Here is an 18,378-nt window from a genome sequence, read left to right as displayed (position 1 = left end):
TCATTGCTCACTGTATAGGAAGAAAATGCAAGTCTATCAACAAAATTCTCTAATCACAATTCTATTAAAGGTTAACATTGATCAAATTACATAAACTGGTTCAATAAAACAAGGTCATTACATTTCCCTCTTTGGATTTTCCCTTCTATCATGCCTCCAGTAAGCATTTCTAAATGAGTGGTATGTTATTAGATCAAATAAAACCTTAATGATTACTACTATATTTCTATTACTGATTTTATTACTGAATTATTGTAGCTAACTATTACAATTTAGTTGAAATCTATGGGGTACCAGAGGACATAAAAAGATTCCTTTTAGTATTGCAGTTCCACACTCCAAACAATCCTACCATCGATATCCAGAAAGATTTGCAAACAGTGCTGACAATAATATCTATTGCAGAGAAAAAAAAAATTTTGCAGCATTCAAAAGAATTTAAACTCAACTAGAACTAGGTGTTTAGATCTCCACCAGAGAGATTCACTCGAATCACAACATACTCAAACTTGCTGGAAATAAACAAAATAAGTTTAAAAAAAGAAAGAAAATTGACTTCCAATGGTCTCTTTCAGTATAAATTATTCAATGATCTCTACCAAAGAATAACATATCTAGACTGCTTTAGTTTTAAAAGGTCTGTTTTAAAGACAGGAGGGTTTATACCCATACATAGAAGAATTCAACTCATATAAGTTAAGCTGTTTAAAGCCACGCAAACTACACATTATGCTCCAGCCACAGCACGCTGACTTGCAGAAGGCAAAGGCATGGACTGGGAGAATGCAGAACCATTCACTGAAGAGCAGGTTTGAGATTATGTACAAGGAGTGCAAGTGCATAGCAGCTGATGAGATGCATCCACATGTCCTGAGGGAACTGATGGATGAAGTGTCTAAACCATTATCCATCATATTTGAGAAGTTGTCTCAGCCCTGTGAAGTTTCCACTGACTGGAAAAGGAGAAAGGTAACCCTAATTTTTAAGAAGGGTAAAAAGGAAGATGTAGGCAACTGAAAGCCAGTCAGTTTCACCTCAGTGACCAGTAAGACCATGGAGCAGATCCTACTGGCAACTATGCTAAGGCATATAAAAAATAATGAGTTGACAGCCAATACTACTAAAAAAGATGTATCATAGGTGCAGATTCTGATAATCAATACATGAAAAGACTTACAGCCACTAAAAAATAAAATCTGCTACCATAAATGATCAGTAAAATCAGGACTTTCTGGTAATGTAATATTGAAGAGAAATGAACACAAATGGAAACACAGAAGGTTCCTCCTGAACATCAGGAAACATTTTTTACTTTTTACAGTAAGGGTGACTGAGCACTGGCACAGGTTGCCCAGAGAAACTGTGGAGTCTACCCTCAGAGATATTTAAAAGCCATCTGGACACAGTCCTGGGCAGCCTGTTCTTAGTAACCCTGCTGCAACAGAAAAGCTAGACAAGGTGACCTCCTGAGGTCCTTCCCTACCTCAAGTATTCTGTGAATAATAATTTCTAAGTAAATCACTAAATATTTTCCTCTTTTTAACACTCAAAAATGGAGTTAAGAGTTCCAAACCTTTTTAGTAGAACACTTTCTGATGCTGCAGTAAAAGACCTTACTTTACTCCAAAAAAAAACCCCACAATATTAAGTATTTAGATTGTATGCTTCCTCATTACAGCGTATTGCATTGTATTTAGCAATTTTTTTTCTGGATTTAAGAGTCATTAGTCTTTTCAGACAGAAAATGTTACTTACTCTTTCCTCTAGCAATGCTTTTCTTAATCTCTTCCAATTTGAGGTCAACTCTCAATCACTACTGAGCCAAAACTCAGATAAATAAGGGCCAAACCACCCCTTGGTCTAACTGCATTAATATTTACCTACTTCCAACAGAAGTCTCTTACATAACACATTTCAAAATTATACTTTCCATTTTTAACCTCCCACTGGCTGCCTACCGCCATTGTAAACCATATATTCTCCCACTTTACTACTGCTACCTAAAAGGTCATGATTTTATTACCTGCTAGATATAAGGCACTCACCCTTTTACCATGCACTACCATTCCACCTCTGTTACTCTTGTTCTTGTGTATTATAATACTCCCTTAGTTCAAAATTCAACTCAATTTTGTGTCATCTTAAATTTCCACTAGCATACTTCTTCTTATGCTCAAATAAATAAAAGCTTCAAAATACATTAACTACTACTACTCTCCTTCCATCCTGTCAGTCTACTGTAAGTGAAAATTTTTCCTCTCTCTCCTTTATTACTGACCTTATTAATTATTATATTGCTTTTCCTTACACACCTCCCATTATTAGTAATTTAAATGACTTGACTTCAAAAGATATCATTTTAGGGATACTGTAGTTCCCAATCTAAAAAGTCTGGTACCAAAGAGTCATGTTGAGTTACTTTGTATAAAGATAATTTTGATAAACCCTTGTAATATTTTTAAGTTAGCTTTTTGACATATCATTAGATTTTCCTCCAAAACAAGATTAAAGTCTTCCCTGTTATTTTATTTAGACTAGCTGATCTGTAATTTCCTGCTCACTTTTTCCCCTCCTTCCTCAAACATAGCTGTTCAGTTACAGACAGATGTTCATAAAGTTAAAACTGCCAATCTAATGAAAATAAAATTTATTTCAATGATAGAACTTAGCATGATGACTATATTTCTGTAACTCAGATTTGAAAGACATGGTTAATTGTACATTGTTCTGTTGCAGTGCAGACCAGTATAAAAACTTAAAGACATTTACAGTCATTGGCTGCAGCCCTAACAGCTATAACAGCATTAACTAATAACACAAGCTTCCTATTTAATGTTATTTATGATTTCCTAATTCCCATCAGACAAGATTTTTCAATGGCTGAGTTTTCATGCAAGCTCTTTTTGTGCTGGTTCTATTTATTACAAGTGTAATGATTTTTCCAGAATGTATTTTTCACAATAAGCAAAAACAGTGTCCTAACAAAAATGCTTTGGAATACAACGGTGTCAATACACAGTTTCTACTCATAAAGCACTATGTAAATACTAAGAAATAACTGAATTTTGAAAACCACTTGAAGGATCAAGAACTAAAAGAATAAATTCTGATAACGCAAGACTCATTAGATGCCCCAACTACATGATAATTATCACATAGATGTTGTATATTTATATATTCTCTTCCTAAACTGAATAAAGAGAGAATTCTTCCCCTCCACTAGGTAAGAAGTCCTAGGTAATACTTTGTTAGAAGGCTGCAACAGGCAGTTAGCAAGGCAAGCTTGCCATTCATAAAACAATAAACCAAAAAACTGTGAAAGTACTATATAGAATATCTCAAGTCCAGAACTGAAACTAAATAGTATGGCAGTGATATGAAAATTACATCCTTGAAAGACTCTATTACTCAAATGTTATATTACTAAGCCAGTGTTCTGTACTTTTAAGAATTTAATCACTTACATGAAGATCTAGATAACATATTTGATGGACATAAAACCTGATTCTGCTTTAAGGTGTAATCAGTGTGTCACACAGTTTCTCATATGGGAAACCTACATCTCTCTTAGATGTAAGGATGAATGCTACCTGAAACACATTCCTAATGGTCCATGGTAGACCAAAGCATTCACCTGACAAATCTATTGCTTTTAGCAGGTGTACAGCTATCATTCAAAACTATGTAACAAAATATAATTTTAATCTTTATTTCTTACTAGAAGAAATAAAGAATAAAATACTATTGTGATCCATTTCCTTAGAATTTATTTCTTTTTGGCTCTGTATGGAATTTATAATGACTATTATTTTACTTAGCTAGTCTCCAGTATTTTAGCAGGAGTTCTGCATATGCAAGACTTATTAGGGCTTAGACACCTGCTAGTGCCCAGCAAAAATACCTCACTATGGGCTCAGTGGAGAGTGCTTCAGCACACTGAAAGGGATGTGTTAACAGATGCTGAGCGTCCTCTCTTCTCTGGATTTCCAGCAGTAAATCTTTGAATAAAGGATTTATACTGTCTTTCACTTACTCTTTTCTACTCTTCTATGTAGAGATACCTGTAAAAAGAAGCTCAACTGCCCACAAATAAAGAGAAAAAAAAGAAAAAAAAAAACAACGTTGATTTTACAGTTTATCAAGATCATTGCTACTACTTTTTGTTTGTCCCAAAACAGCTGCAGGCATTCTTATTGTCTGGAACTCTATCTCTCTTTCTCTTTCTTTTTCTCTCTCTGTCTCTCTCTCTCTCTCTCATTTTGTCCCATCCCAAGATATTTCAAAAACCTACTGAGGTTAGCACTTGAATAGGGAACTTCTTTTCCCTATTCCAGAGGGTGCCACTCTCCTCTTCTACCCTTAAAAATTTTTGTACTTATTTCATTCATCCTTATTGCCTCTTTATTCCAACCACACACTTCCTAATTCCTCCCTAGGCCCTCATGGTCACATTCTCTAATACATGACAGCTGAGAGACACAAAGAAAACAACACGGAGTAAATCTGAATATTGAATCATGGTATCTTTCTAACCTCTGGCCACATACGCAGACTGAAGTAAAATCTTTCTTTGCTTTTAATTCTAGTATATTAAAAACAATTACATTGACACATATTATTGACATATATCACACTAGTATTTTAACTGAAGACATTCAGTTTTGAAGTTCCTAAAAAAGACTAGGGTAACTTCAGATAATGAGATTTATATAAATATTTAAACTTAATTGAATTAATATATTAAGGTATCAGTTATTTTTTTGGGGTTGTGTCGTACCTTATTTAACTACATTAGTTAGTTTTATTGTTTATTAGAAGTCTCTAGAAAACATTCTCATTCTTCTTTCTTTATTTCTACCTCTAGATCTTTTATTTAAATGATCCCTCACCTGTTGTAAATGCTAGAGCAACAGCCAAAAGAACCAGTAGCTACAGGCCTTCATCTTGCTCTCCTTCAAGTCAACAGCATTACTCCTACTCTTAAATATGAAAAAAGGTCCCATAGAGGTCAAACCAGGTTATATTAATTCAATAGGAGTTCTGCAGCTGACATCAATGGGAGCAAAATTTGGACCTCAAGTAATGCATACTGATTATGATTAAAGTAATTGGTGTTAACTCAAAAATTAGTGAACCTAAGCAAAAAAAAGAAAGAATCTTTGTTAACAACATACCTGAGGCAGTGCTGAGTTCAGCTGTCGCTGGAGGGAATCTCTGTCGTAGATGACATCCTGTAGGCGTTGCTGTGCAAGTGACAAGCTTTCCTGTGTCTCCCGAAGGGTATCCAGGAGACGGTCCCTTTCATCCAGCATGTTCACCATCAGCTGCTCAAAATGAGAATCGGAGTCCGAGCCACTGCTTTGGGACCCCCGTTGACTCATCGGGGTGTCCTCGTTTATCGTTGGCATCACTTCACACATCATTTCTTTAAAACAAACACAAATCAAGGAACAGCTCTTCAGTAGCGAAAACATTTCAGGATGTTTCATAAGAGGAATAATAAACTCTGTCACATGGACACAGTTAGTAGATTATTGCATTGTTCCCACTTTTAAACTTGCATGCAATGTTAATCAGATGATCAATAGAGAGGGATTAAATACAGTGACTAATTCCATAGAGCAAAGACTTTGAATGTGCTTCCCAAAACTAAGGAAGACTGACTGGAAGGAGATGGAGGGTTACAGAATATTTAAATTAATAGTTTTGGAAATAACACTCTCTTAAAATAACAGAAAATACTTCCTCTGCAATTTTAGTCTCCCTTATTGTTGCTTTTCTCCCTTCTCTTACTTAATTTCATTGTTGAATTGTTGGTATTGATGTCAATAGCTGCCACTAATTGCCAGATTTTGTCTTCCTCTAGGCAATTCTACAGTACAGCTCAGGCTAACCATTGATCCAGTATCATGCTGCCTTAACAATGCCAGGTTAATCTATTTTTCTATCTAGTTATTCCCATCCTCAGGGGAAGTTATTCTCCAGTGAGCTTGTTCAGTAAGAGGTCAAGAACTAGAAACTCTGCTAATTACATCCCTATGATATCTTGTGCAAATTGAATTACCAGGAACAGAATCACTGTTGTTTGTTTCTTAAATCTGTCCTGAGCAGAGCAATAACATCACCTAGTCCCATACTTCAGCTCCAAAGCTTTTTACGTAAATCTCAAACCCCCCTTCATGTACAGTGAGAAGCTTTAGGAATCTTTAGGAGAGCTTGCTGATGTTGACTGCTTTGTCCACTGTCCCCAGGGACCTTGGGATGTGGGATGCCAGCCAGGGGAGCCTGTCTTGCCTCCAGGAACCTCTGACAACATCGTGTAAGTACAGTGCACTCAGCAAGGGGCCATCACCAGTCTCCACTCAGCTCCCACCTGTGGCTAATCAGTTTGGGATGGTCATGTTCACAGTGAGCAAAGGGATAAGTAAAAAAATTCCAAGGCCATCTGCCACTTGCTCAGTTCAATGATAACTTTTCGGCATGCACCAGGGTGGCCAGAGACCATGGTCTCTGCATGCCCATTCTCCAAGATCAAAGTTAACAATATGGATTGTCACTGAATCCTTTCTGCCTCACAATCATCAACATCTCATGGGTCACACTTCTTGTCCCAGGGGATTCTCATCGGTGAAGCTTCATCATTCAAGAAATTACTTCCAATGTGCTACACATGGTTTCTGGTGTGAAGGGCACAGCATTTGCTACCCCTGCACACAGGCTGCGGCAGAGTGAGAGTGGTACAATTTTGCGGGAATGCTGCTGAGTGTGTGAGAACAGGTAGGGAAAGCTCTGTGTGGAGAGCTGTTGCTGCCTCAGCACCTTGCATTCACACTAGATAGGAAATCTCTTAAAGTCGTTATGTGGATGTGGGAAGCCATATATGTAAGTGGTTGTGGGGTTATAAGGGAATCCATGAATGCTCATGGCACTATTATCACATCTTGTCCCTCTCAGCTGTTGCATTCAGGGAAGGCAGGGGGCCATGCATTGTTCTTATTTTGAATCCCTGGACTGCATTGTTCTGACAGCACAAGTAACAAACTTGGGCTATGACTAAGACAGCAGAGAAGGCAGGGAATGGGTGGGCAGTTCCTGGTGTAGGCAGTTGCTATTTGGAAGTTTTCTCCCACAGCTCACAGCCCCAGGAGAATCTTTAAAAGTACAGCAGTTCTTGCAGTCAGCCTGGTGATGTACATCGCTTTCTGGGAGTTCGGAGATCAATGCCATTATTCCATTGGAACCACTTGCATCCTCTCCCTCCCCCGAGAGTGAAGAGAAATACAGCACAGCAGTCTGTTAACCTGAGCCACATAGAAAGGCTGGTAGACTATGATAGAAAGGGACATTTGGACTCCTGTAAGAGCAAGGAGCAGGAGATATGGGAGGGAATCCTGGATCATGACCTCACACAGATTGTTTGTGGGGGTCCATGAGGACCCCAAACAACTTGGAAGGAAACCTAGCTTCTCAAAGTGTCTCTGGGTCACCAAGACACAAAAAAGTAACAAAATCTCAAGCAACTGCAGGTTTGCTGTGGGGCTTCCAAAGAAAATTTTTTACAGCCTTTCATGAAAGACCTATTATGCCACGCTGTTCGATTTACTATAACTTGTGTCTTCTTGCCTTTAGAAAAGCATTTTTGTTTTCCTTTTTTAAAACTTTCTTGGCATTTATCACTCTTATATGTGCCAACACATGGGATGCTTTCAATGTCCTGAGGCAGCCACCATTTAACACTGTTCCCAAGCATGTGCTGAAGAATAGAGCTACTTCCCCAGGACTTTATTACACCTTTTACAAATTTCCTGCTTGACAGCAGGAAGGAATCAAAACACTGAGATTATTTGAAGAATTTTTAAATGAAAAAAAAAAAAAAGGAAAGAAGGCTTATCAAGAGAGACTGCAACAAAAGCTAGGGCAGGTTAAAGCAGAGGAAGAACTTCACAGGAACAGAGGAGGAGTGTCAGCAAACAGACCGATCACAGCCTAGTAGTATAAGATTGGAAGCTGAGGACAAATAGAAGGGCACATATGCATTTGGATCTTTATACAGGAAATGAAATATGTCACAGAGCTATAAGAGTTCTTGACATTTCCTGATGGTGTGTGCATGTGTGTGTGCAACCTTTGACTAACCACAGGATGATGTGGTTCACACACAGAGTCAGGAGATTTAAATGTAAGAGTCAGCTCCCAGCTTAGTTATCCCTGAAAGGAATTTAGTTTGCATACACATACAGATGTGTTGTCTTGGTCATCTATGTCCTTCTGGTGTATGTAAATTAAATTCCTTTCAGGGAATCAGACAGAAACAACTGAGGGATTCATGCTAAAACATAACATAAAAATAGTACTGGTATGATCAGTTTGGTCTGATCGCTAATGTGGTGATATCCTGAGTAACCTGAATTATATTTTTAAAATTTCCAGTGGGGAAAGAGGGCCATTTCTGATTTTCCTTCTATGTCATTTGAATTTTAAACCTAAATTTGATGATTAAAAACCTCCATCACCCCAACAATTTTTAGTCTGGTTTCATAATATAATCTGCTGAAATATTTCATACAATGAAATTAGAAGGAATCACTCTATCTACCTACTCTTCCCCACTTATCACAGACCATAAATCTGTGTTAAGATCAAGTATATTTTATACAGGAAGAATTTCAATCATTAAACACTGAAACTGATCTCTCTAATAAATTAACCAGAATAAGCCATTCTTTTTGCAAAAAATATATTCCTTTTTCAGTTGTATTTATAGGGAAGACCCAGCCACATTCAATGCTACAATTCTAAAAGGCTCAAAATAAGGCTATGGGCAGGCCCACTTCTATTACTCTTCAGAACTACCTGCCACACATACTTTTGCAGCTGATCTCTGCATTTACATAACTTTTGAAAAAACTCAGATATCTTTCCCTATATATGCATGAATCAAATTTCATATGCACAGGACAGCTGCATCCTGGACTTAATGATACATGTACAGATCCATGCATACATAGCAGGTATCTGTCTCAGGTACTCAGTTCTTACTAAACATGTAGATATCAATTCCACTCAGAATTGAACTGAAGATTAATAAAGGACTGCCATTAAGCTTCCTTTTTGTTCTCCATTCTTACTGCTCCAAAAACTGGCTAGGCTCAGAGAACTTGATTTTCTAAACCATAGCTGCTAGATAGACCAAGCACATCCAACTGACATCTGGATATTCCATGTTTTCTAACTGTGTTTATCAGCTTGTCATATGATTGATGGAATATAATCATATGCTCAGGAATGCCCCCAAAAATCAAAGACTGGAATGAAGACTCCCAGCCCTCCAGTCTCTTGAATTGGTTTTGTATAGTTTAATAGGCTGTTAGTTTCTCATTCAACTCTGAATGCACATTGAAAATCAGATGCATAAACATCTTCGAGTCTGTGCATATATTTTAATCTCTCCACTTGGTCTGCACATGCCAGCTCCTATGTTCAGATATTCATTATCCCAGCATAGTATCCCTTTCCCTAATCTATACATCCCTACCAACTCCCACAAGGCAATTGCAGTTACATTTCTTTGATGAGTCCTGCTAGTGAAAAAGAATTCAGAGCTGACAGTGACAAAAAAGGGAGAATAAGCAAAGACAATCAACAATGTACATGAAGCATTAGAATTCTATCTCTGAAGTTTAAAACGGAAACCTTGAATTGCATTGTCACAACTCTAAATTGCAAACTAACCACTCTTAAAAGTTTCAGGTAATGTGACAAAATCTAAATGTGACAAAATTGGACTGCATAAATATCTGTCTTAAATTTCTGAAAATTACAGTTAACACAGAACTTTCTTTTATTTTCCAAACCTGCAGTGAACAGACTCATCTTGTTTTTCACTTGGCCCAGCACTGAGCAAGTTTTGCACTTGTGCAGGATGACTTCCAAAGGTCTTTCCACATGGAGTAATTCCATGGCATAGAACTCAAACAAATCAACCACCAAACAAATCCAAGAACCCAAAACCACAGACTTTGCTTCTTTTCAAAGGAATGATGAATGATGTTGAATTGAGTAAACTCATGTATCTGTACCCAGCCATAAGGAGGCACCTTTGCAGAGACTGAGTAAATTCCCACTGAAGGATTTTACTAAGGATTTCTTTACCAAGACTTGATAACTCAAATCCTACTTGGTTATACCAGTGGTGCCTAACCATACATCTGGCAAGCTACTGCAGCTCATTGTGCCACCAGAGAACTGCAGGCTTTTGCCCCAGAAATCAGCAGAGAAGAAGCTGGGGGGAAAATGGAAGTAGAAGGTGGGCAGGTAATTAAGACCTGAATTGACCAATTGGTCATCAGGAGAAAGTGAGGTATAGGCCAGGTAACTACAGCAACCCACTAGGGAGTGGACAGCCACCTTGCTCTCTCAGGATATGAGAGAATCACTGAATACTCAGGGTTGCAAGGAACCTCTGGAGATCATCTACTCCAACCTGAAGGCATGTTAAGTGGAACACAGGCAGCGAGGAATGATCACTGAGGGAGCTGGAATTTCTTTCCAGTGGGTGTTAAGAACTGCAAGTGGTGGATTAAACATCTCTGTCCCATATTTTCAAGACCACAGAAGTCCATGATAATGGAATATCCTCTCCTGTACATCATTCTGTGCAACACTTCCCATGCGGCAAGGATTGCAAAGAAGAGGAAGGAGAGGAGAGAAAGGAATAAACAAGGTGGCATATTCTTCAACTGAAAGAGCTGACATTAATAGCTGAATGGGCACTATATACCTCTTCATTCAAAAGAAAAGAAGGAAAGCTTGTGTTCTTTGCCAGAAAAAGGCTGACTTGCCCTGTAGTAATACAATTTAACTAAAGTTATGCTTGACTGATCTATGCCAACAAAAGTAAGATTTTTCAAATGTGTTTCTCTTTCTTTAAATAGAAAAATAAAAGCTCCATTGATACTGAGCTTACTACTTCTATAGTACAAAGTTTATCACTTTACCCAGTATCCTGAATGTAAGTAAAGCAATCCCTCAATGAAAGATGCATTGAGTCACCAGCATTTTACTGTTAATATATAATCATTGTTCCTTAGATCCATCCTGAGCCATGAAGCAGATATTACAATTCCCTTGGGCAGGGTGCCCCTACAGCATCCAAAACTTGCAAGGACTGCAACATACAGTGAACTTGTGTAGCACCTGCAACTATCCAAACCCCTGGAGAGGTTCTGAAGGGGGAGCAGAATACTGGCAAATTCCTGCTTCCCTTGAAATCCATGTAGCACATAAACACTCCCTAGAAATAGACTTTTAGGTAATGTAATAACTTTAGAACTCTTCTAAAAACAAAACCTAGACTCTTATTTAGTAGTAGTTCTGGACCTGAGTGCTCAGGCATCACAGCCATACCCAATGGCAGCTTGAGAAGCAGGACACTGAAGCTCTCAAAACACATTATCTTTCTTGTCCATCGTGTATCTACTGCACCATCTACTACAAAGCCTTTTCCAGGTTGACTGGTTCCTAGTTCAGTGTTTTCTCCAGTTATTTCAATGGAATCAAACCCAGCAAATACTCAAATTCATGGAAATTCTTCATAGACTTCAATGACTTTGGATCAGTACAGATGGTTGAAAAAGTCACTAACATAGACAAGCCATCAATCTTCTGTCATTTTACTCCCTCCAAACAAAGGCATAAAGATCACAAATGCCTGTTTTGTGATACCAGGGAGCATGATGGATGTTATGTGACCACTGCCTACTGTATTACCAGAAATCATGAACAGGTTTCCCCTCTAAACATACGACACCCAACTGGCAAAAAGTAATCTGTCTTACTAGAGGGAGAAAGAATGTGGTTCACTGTGATTAAGATTTTTCAGGCTGTATGCAAAAATGTCATAGCAAATCTATAGCATTAGCTGCATTATGTCTCCATCAAGAGTGAACTCTGTATTAGCTCAATTAGGAATTCTGCAGCTCAGTTTAAACAACCAGACAAGGGGAATGGACAAAAATTCCAGCACAGAGCACAGGATATGGCCATCCTTGGTTAAGAGTTATATAAAGCTTCTTTTCGGGAGGGACTCCATTAACAAATTAATTGATAGCAACTCTCTTATATTAACTTCTCTCTGATTATGATCATGTATGGACCAGGTGTCAAAGTATGTCCTCAATACTGACTTTCTCTAAAACTACTTGAAAATTTCTGTGGTATGTATCCTATAGAGGTGGAAAATGAAAAAGTTGTCTTCCTTCTTCTAACTGGACCCCACCCTATTTGGCATTTTCTGTTATCTCAATTGTCCAAGAGTCTTAGAATTATTTATTCAAGTGAATATTGTAACAAACACCTCTGCAATCTCATTTAGCCTGGAAATTATTTACCAGATGGAGTTCTTTCACTTGGGAAGCTCTGGGAATAAGAAGACACAAAGCTACTTGGCTTCTGCCTGACAAAGGCTCTTAGACAAGCATTCATTTTGCTCACCTTGAAGGCCACCACCTTAGATGTGAATCTAATTTTAGTCCCTCACCTTTCTATCCATAACTGGCTTTAAAAGCTTGTTTTCTGCTTGCTCTTGTGTTTGATATGCACACCACAGCTGAGGAGTCATTTCAAGTTACTTATAATTTTGCTGCAGGAAAAAGAAGTAGAAATCTACCTACCATACATTCTAGCCTGTCCACAGTGACATCAGCTTGAAAACTCATTTCATTGGATCGTTCTGGGTATTTTGCATTTACAAGCTATTTTTTCCAAATCGTTAAATAGATATAGTGACTGATAAAACCAGATCTTACTGCAATTATGTCTCTTCAGATGTCCTCAGCAGGATCGCTCTTAGGCAGCACAGTGTAATTCCAATAAGGAAAATCCTTCCTATTGTCTGAGTTGCATTACATGCATATTCCTCCTCCTAGTTAACTCCTTACCTGCCAGCCTCCACTAAACTATGATATCACCTTTAACAGAAGCATCCTGCACTCCTTCCACACAGGAGGGGTGATCAGCACAGTACCTTAGAAAAAGGACTCATTCCAACTATCTGTTCCTTATGTCATCCCTCTCACCTCCTACCTCCCTTAACCACAACCAAACAAAATAAGTTGATTTCACATTTTTCAGTCTGAAATCCCCCAACTCCCATTACAGAAATGCATTTAAATACCACACAAGTGCTACAGCAAGAGGCAGACAGCTAGATTTTGCATTTGCATCTCATCCCCTGAGGATATCGGAGCTAAGGAAGGAATATCTAACTCAGAAATAGAAGGTTCAGTACCTAGTATCTTTTATTTCGGCGTCTGCTATTTCACTTGATCAATAACAACCGCAGTCTCCACCGGCTTCGAGCGGGGACTCACACAGCCGAGCACTCCTGGACCATCTTCCTAGAAATGGTGACACAGGCGTTGCTCCGAGGAACCCCAAGCCCCCGCACCCGTCCTCCGGCAAGTCTCGCTGCTTGGCACCTCAACATTTTCTTCGGTCACTTCGTCAGCAGCCAAGAGGAGAAGCATCCATGGGAAAAATGGCATATTACAAATTTTGCTTTGGGAAGCAGAGCTCGGTTCAGACCATTGTCGGGAGGAGGAGGGGGGGGAGCGGCTCTTAAAGCTCCAGCAGCCCCTTTCGAGCAACAGCATCTTTGCAGCTGGAGGCAAACCATCACAGGGGGAGGGGGCAGGGCGAAAGCATCTTTCTTTTATTTATTATTTTTTGCTAAACTTAACTGAGCGGTATCTGGCTTCCCCGGCTCTTCGATACCTCCCAGGCTAATTATGCCTCTGTGCGTGACTGAAGTCCACACGCACGCACGACTGCCTGCATGATCAAAAAGCAAACGCGCTTTTCTGCTTTACAGAGAGAAATCCTCTGCCCAGGGCTTGTCGCTGCCCGGCTGGCCCATCGCTGCCCGGCTGGCACCGTGCAAAGAGCCGTGCGGAGCCGGAGCCGGGAGCGGGGAGCGGGAGAGCCCCGGGCAGGGGTCACCCACGGCACGTGGCCGCGCCCCGGGCACCGCTGCCAGCCCCGCGTCGCCCGGGGACGGCAGCGACACTGGCACGGCAGCGCTACGCTACTACACCCTGTAATTCAAGGAGCTCAGGCAAACGCCACGACATCTCTTCTAACCGTAGAGCGTAATAAAGCGTATCATCTGCGGTAATCCGACCGTGAGAAAGCAGGGATAAAACCTGCCATGATCTCAATAGCCCGGGCGTGTAATTATTATCAGACACTGGGGAACGCCCGGCGCGGCAGGAGCCCTGTGCCGGGTCCGCAGCCCCGTGCCGGGTCCGGAGGGCGGGGGTGTAGGTGGGGGCGGAGGGAGCGGCGCGGCAGTGCCGGGCTGGGCTGGGCTGCGCTGGGCGCGCTCCTCGGCGCGGGGACTTCCCCTGGAGCCGCTGCAGTGGTTTTCACCAGTCCTTAAATAAATTCTGAAGTAATCGCGTCTGCCTCCTCTGCCTCACGCACGCGGCTCCCCAGACGCTGCTGCCGCTGCTTCGCGGCTCGCTCGGCGTTAATTCCCTCGCGCCCACTCCTAAGGAAAAAGAAAAAAGAAAATAAAAAGGGGACACCAGGGCGTGACCTGGATGTTCAGCGGCGCTGCCTCCAGCCCGTACAATTCCCCTGCCCACGGCCGTGCGGCCCCCGGGCGGCTCGGAGGGGCTGGAGGGGCTGCAGCATCCGAGCCCCCCGGGAGCTGCCGCCGCCTCCGGGGCTCCCCCGCGCCTCCCCGCACAGCCCCGCAGCGCCGGCACAGGCGGCCCGAGGCGGGCGGGAAAAGAGGGCTGGAGAGGTGGGACAATGGTGAGTGTCCGTGGAACCGGGCGTTGTGAATGAATGAACGAGTACCAGCCGCCGTTTTCAGAGCCGGCTTCAGGATATTTGTTCAGCCCAGTTTGAGGATGTGCAGGTATAAACTACTCAAACTTTGTTCTTGCAAAAAATATTTCAGTATTTGTTTGCATTTCTTGTGCGTAGAAGAAGAATTTCATCCATGAAGGATTGACTGTGTTGCTTCAAAAGCCCGAAGTCTCTTCATGTGCTGTGGGAATGTGCTGGAGAGAGGAGGGAGCCACAGCCAGCACCATGCTGAGACTCAGTGATGCTTGCTGCTGAACTGGCCGCACAGGAAGTGTGACACCATATTGAAAAAGAAAATATAAATGGAAATATAAATGCACAGAGGATGCCCTGTAAGGAAAATAGCTGAGAAGAGTGGTCAACATGGACATTTCAAATCCAAGTGCAAAGAAATTATTGATGCCATGCCAGAGTGTGTTGCCAGAGCTTTTAGTGCAATGCATAGGTGAAAAGAGAAAAAAATAAGATAGCTCTTCCTCTCACCTGTGCCACTATTCCACGTGGCTTTTTGTCATTTTACTTGGTCATTTCAGATCATTATCTTGACTTAATTATCAGCATACAAACCATTAGAGCAGTTGCCTGATAATCCCACTGTAGCTGAGGGCAAGAGCTGTCATCTCTGAGATTCTTCTACTGCATGACTGAGCAGTCTCACAAATCTGAGCTTTGAGTTAGGCAAGTAAGGAAAAAGTAAGAGACTCAAAAACCAATCATTGCGAGCAGTCATTCTCAGGAGGTACAACCCAGGCTGGCTGGCATGAACTGACTCAAAGGACATATCTGATGGGGTTTTTTACATTATTTGTTTAAGGGTTTTCTTCCCGTTTCTTTGAAATGAAAGATCAGGGTTTGCAGCTTCAAACTTTCTAGAACTCACCACTCATGAAAACCCAGAGCACCGGGAATATTTCTCTGTCTGCTCTGAGGTGCCCTGGCCCCCAGGGGAGCACTGACTTTGACCCTCATTCATGGAGTAAGTTTCCTAGACTTCAAGGTAGACTAGAATTCACAAAAGTGTAAAATAGATTATAGAGAGTAGTGTAGGTGTGTCACTTGGTGAGAAATTTAGGTTTTGGGATTTTAGTATGTTGTGGATGGAAGCAAGATGGAGGGCACAGGGTGTCGTCCTGGGTTTCTTCTTCATGCTTCTTCTTCCTTCTTCTTCATGGGTTTGGGTGGCATTTTGTGATTGGGCAGAAAATTCTGCATTGTGGGCTCTGTGGGATCAGTTATTGGGTTAAAAGGGAAAATAATCTAGGTGTCAGCTCTTAATTGGATAGTTTAGTCTTAAAAGACCTTGTAACAGAAGATTGTTGGCCATTTTGTGCCTTCTAATGAAAAGCTGCCGAACTCACAGTAGTGAGACTGTTTTACTGATAAGAAATATTAAACACCTGAGTCTGAACATGAACTACTGTCTCAAGTGCCTTCAATCCAGATCCAAAGAAACCAATAACCACTGTTACTTTTTATAACACATCTGTATGCATGGTAGCATCACTCTTTTCTAAATATTGATAAAGATGAATGTTACTGATGACATCCTGCCTTTTTCCCCTTTCAAACAGCCTTTTCCTGCATGAAGTGTTTGCCAGACATGTGAGAGATCTGTCCATGTTCACCAAAGGTGACTGTTTTCAGTAATCATCTTGGAAAATATTCCAGTCCCTGTTCCATGTACTGGAGGGAGCAATTATTTGCAAGCTGTATAGCATACAGACCTCCTTCACAGCCATTTGATTTACAGATATGTGTAGAATAGTTTTGGAAGTCTATTGGCCCCTCAGCTCCTCATGCCCATCCTCCCTACTGACTTTCAATCATTAAAGCAAAAACCCAGCACAGAAAGATTATGATTGCTATTGGCATTGCTACCTGTACTAGTTGACCTGCTGCCCTTATCTTCTCCATTGCAGATTCACAGATGAGTAAGTGGCTGCAGTACCGTGTGTCACTGCACTGAGGTTACTGCAGAGTGCAGGAGCTGCCAATTACCACCTGTGCTTTGTGGCACCAATTTAAACAGGAGCCTCCTTCTCTTCAAGCATGTAGGGGTTTGAGCTCAATAAGATGGAAGAACAAGGAAAAGCTAAAGAAGAGGAAGTGAAGAACTGTGAAAAAGCCACAAAAACTGGGATGGAGAAAGATATTTGGGCTTGGTAATAATAAAGGAATTCTCCATAAGGGACATCTTTTGGCAAAACCTAAGTAAGTAAGTGGAGGGTTTTGATCAAGAGCATATGAGCATAATAATATATTCCATGGAAACTTCAGTAGTGAAAGGTATTTAGTTCACTGTTTAATTATGAGCCTAAAACCCCCTTGAATAGAATTTGACCATTAGATCTCCGAAACATAGTTTTGCTTACCTAAGCTTCAAGCATTTTATTAATTCTATTACCTATTATCTATATCTATTCTATTATATTAATTCTAATCATTCAGTTAATTACCCCAGAAGTATGAAAAGCCTTGTTGCTCTGGGAGGTTCTGTATTTGTGTATGTATGTACTGGCATCAGGTGTTTGAGTAACTGGGACTTAGAGCTGATAAAGTAAGTGGGTGAACACAGGTAGGAAGAGTACAGTGAGACTGTACTCTCTGTTACCTTAGGAAGTCCTCCTTGCCATTTGCCAGGTTACTTTAAAAAAATACATATAATCTTATGTCAGAAAGACACATCTGAAAGCTGTCTTCCTTCCCTCTGTCAGTGTTGCCATGGGGCTTTCTCATTTGCTGTCTCCAGCAAAGTGGAGAATAATGAAATCCTTTGCTATGAACAGGGTAAAAGAGGACACCACCATGCTCTCAAGAAATAACTGATCACACAGGGAGATGAAAACCAACTTGGAAAAGATTTGCTGTTACTTTGAAAACACAGTGCAAACTGAGGAGCAAGTAATGGTGGCAAACTTATGTGATTCAAATCAACACAGTAAGTGGAAAGTGATTCCTGAATCATACCTGAATAATACTAATGATGCACCATTTCAATTTTTAAAGCCTTTTAATAGGTACTACAGCTTGTTGAAGGCCTGAATAAGGTTTCTATATTTAAATGGACAAAGGAAGAAATGTCTTAGAAATGTTACATAGGAAGAAAAGAAAAACCAAACCAAAAAACACAGCAATGTTTAGAGCTAGTTTTCCCTTGATAAAGAAGCCATTAAAGACTAAGAGAGAAGCACAAAAATAAAGTTCAGGAGATTTTGGCTAAGACTGGGAAAAATGTAATATTGTGTAAATAAATTACATTCCAATGTAATTTGAGTTGCAATTCCAGTTGTACTTTACAATTACATTCATGCTTATTTCCCAGAGGTTCTCTGCATATTATCATGGCTTTAAGGGTTCCTCTGTAGTTCCTCTCTTTAAATTGCTTACCGATTTCAGGTGTGAACTTGATTGCTGCATTTTACTAGAAGACTGTCATAAACCCTGTTTTCTCTCTGTCTCTCTCTGTCTCTCACACACACACACACACACACATACACACACAAT

At 40.4% G+C, this 18,378-nt stretch overlaps 1 protein-coding gene across 5 annotated transcripts in view; it reads right to left on the bottom strand.

Moving 5' to 3' along the window:
• Positions 1–13,616, bottom strand: part of PPFIA2 (PTPRF interacting protein alpha 2) — a 287,766-nt gene extending 274,150 nt beyond the window's left edge. For 2 of the 5 annotated variants that reach the window (XM_066549725.1, XM_066549727.1), the window contains exons 1-2: positions 13,289–13,616; positions 5,175–5,425 (exon numbers count right to left, since the gene is read on the bottom strand). In XM_066549725.1, the coding sequence (XP_066405822.1) occupies positions 5,175–5,423 (249 nt within the window). In that variant the 5' untranslated portion in view covers positions 5,424–5,425; positions 13,289–13,616. The remainder of the gene's footprint in view (positions 1–5,174; positions 5,426–13,288) is intronic. The other 3 variants (XM_066549726.1, XM_066549728.1, XM_066549729.1) reach the window with 3 other exon arrangements.
• Positions 13,617–18,378: the final 4,762 nt, after the last annotated feature.

This window comes from Molothrus aeneus, chromosome 5, assembly GCF_037042795.1.
Source record: "Molothrus aeneus isolate 106 chromosome 5, BPBGC_Maene_1.0, whole genome shotgun sequence".
Taxonomy (NCBI): domain Eukaryota; kingdom Metazoa; phylum Chordata; class Aves; order Passeriformes; family Icteridae; genus Molothrus; species Molothrus aeneus.
Note: the sequence above shows the minus strand (reverse complement) of the source record. Positions and strands in the feature narration are given on the sequence as shown.